Source organism: Jatropha curcas, chromosome 2 (assembly GCF_041381405.1).
Source record: "Jatropha curcas cultivar XTBG-Jc1 chromosome 2, XTBG_Jcur_1.0, whole genome shotgun sequence".
NCBI classification, from domain to species: Eukaryota; Viridiplantae; Streptophyta; class Magnoliopsida; order Malpighiales; family Euphorbiaceae; genus Jatropha; species Jatropha curcas.
This window is the reverse complement of record NC_143152.1, coordinates 9,764,128-9,765,968: the sequence shown is the minus strand read 5'-3', so window position 1 is coordinate 9,765,968 and position 1,841 is coordinate 9,764,128. Positions and strand designations below refer to the sequence as shown.

At 38.4% G+C, this 1,841-nt stretch overlaps 1 protein-coding gene across 1 annotated transcript; it reads right to left on the bottom strand.

Moving 5' to 3' along the window:
• Window positions 1-306: 306 nt before the first annotated feature.
• LOC149498219 (uncharacterized) lies at window positions 307-1,451 on the bottom strand. The gene is made up of 2 exons (XM_089717258.1): window positions 1,422-1,451; window positions 307-930 (listed from the first exon to the last, which is right to left on the bottom strand). Exons 1-2 carry the CDS (start codon window positions 1,449-1,451, stop codon window positions 307-309), a joined length of 654 nt encoding a protein of 217 aa, XP_089573384.1.
• Between the last annotated feature and the right edge of the window lie 390 nt (window positions 1,452-1,841).

Sequence of the window (1,841 nt, the reverse complement as noted above, 5' to 3'; positions counted from 1 at the left end):
ATGAATTTGGCATTCGAAGCACCTTTTCATAAAAGAAATACAATCCCTTTCTATTATCGAGTAAAAGAAACCTTGTCTGAGAATTTTCTTAGCAAGCGCTTTTTCGTTCATGTGGCCGTAAACCCCTACATGGATCTATTCCATAATCTCTTCAACTTCTTTCTTCGAAATACATCTTAACAAAACCTCGTCTGACATTCTTTTGTACAATTGACCGTCTAAGATTGTAAATTGTAATGCCAAATGCTGTATAGCTTTTCCGTCATCTCTAGTAGCCGAATCTGGATATACCCTCTTAGTCATCCATTACAGGACATTATAAAGCCATGGGTTCTCTTCCTCCTCAATGTCCATAATCTTTTCGCCTTTATAACACAGGATGCTACAAGAAGACAGCATAAACGGTTTCTTAGGCATTAGCGAAATCTCTTCACATGCTGATGCAAAGTTAGCCAAGACATCTGGTACTGGGTTGTTTACTCTACTTGTATGTGTGAAGGTTAACTCCTTGAAGTTTTGAACAATAATGCGCAGGTAGTCAATGTAAGGTTTCAGCCTGTCTTCTTTGACTTCCCAATTGCCGTTAGCGTGCTCAATGACTAGTTTTAAATCACCAACAACCTTAACTTCTTCAGCTTTAATTGTGATCAGACCTTGTAACCCAAATAGGCAGGCTTCATATTCTACCATGTTATTTGTGACTGCAAATTGTAACCTTTTCAACATCAGGATAACTTCTCCTTGTGGAGATTCTAGCAAAATGCCTACTCCAGTTCCTTTACTATGAGTAGAACCATCAAAGTAGAGCTTCCAACCTTTCTTTTCTATTAAACTCAAATGTTTATCGGGAAAGTCAATCTCCCACTGTTCATTATCTTCAACTGGATGTGCTGCTAAGAAGTCTGCAATTGCTCGTCCTTTGACGATTTTCTTTGTGGTATATTCAATATCAAATTTTGATAATAGGATTAGCCATCTTATGAAATTCAACGCTTCTTTCTCTGTTGAGTGTTTTATTTATCTTTTTTAAGAAATTTTCTAAATTCTTTTTATTTATTTACGATTTGATTGGATGTATACAGATAATTAAACTTTAAAACTTAATCCCATAGAGATAATTAATTGGAAATTTAAAATTTAAAATTTTTAATTCTAATTTTTATCTTCTATCTATTTTCTATTTCCGTACAAATATCAAACGCCGTTCCCATGTCCTTTACAATCCTCAAAAGTTCTGTCAACGACTGATTCCAAAGTCATGCATCTCCTCCTTCTCAAGAAGAATTAGCTAATCAGCTCCATCTTGAATTTTACCCTTTGCAAACTAGGAAACACCGCCAAATCTTTTGATTTCCCCGCAGGTATCTTACATATTGTGAATACTCAAATTTTGAGGCTCAGAAAAGCCTGTTTTCTCGTACTGCAAACAGGCCGGCAGGACCGGAGGCCATTTTGGAAGTTCACCAAAAGTATGCCAATATGGTACTTAAAACGTCCGGGACGTCGCGAAGATCACGGAACTGGTCCCGGAATATTTTTTGGAGGTCGGGAACTCCAGGAAAAGCCTCCAGAACGAAAAATTAGCAAACCCGCCGGCCCCGGTGGCTCATGCCGCCGGACACGACGGCTCTGGCTGCCGGGCCGCCAGAACAGTCAGATTTTTTGCCTATAAATTGGCCCCGAAGCCCTCAGTTTTACTCACTCAGTCTGTGTTGACGGACGCTCCTTCTCCCCTTCGCTCCTTGCGATTCTTTACTGCTTTTCTGCATTTTAGTTTAGCTTTATTGCTTTCTTGCTTTGTTATTTGGTCACTTAAATTGAATTAAATTAATTAATATTCC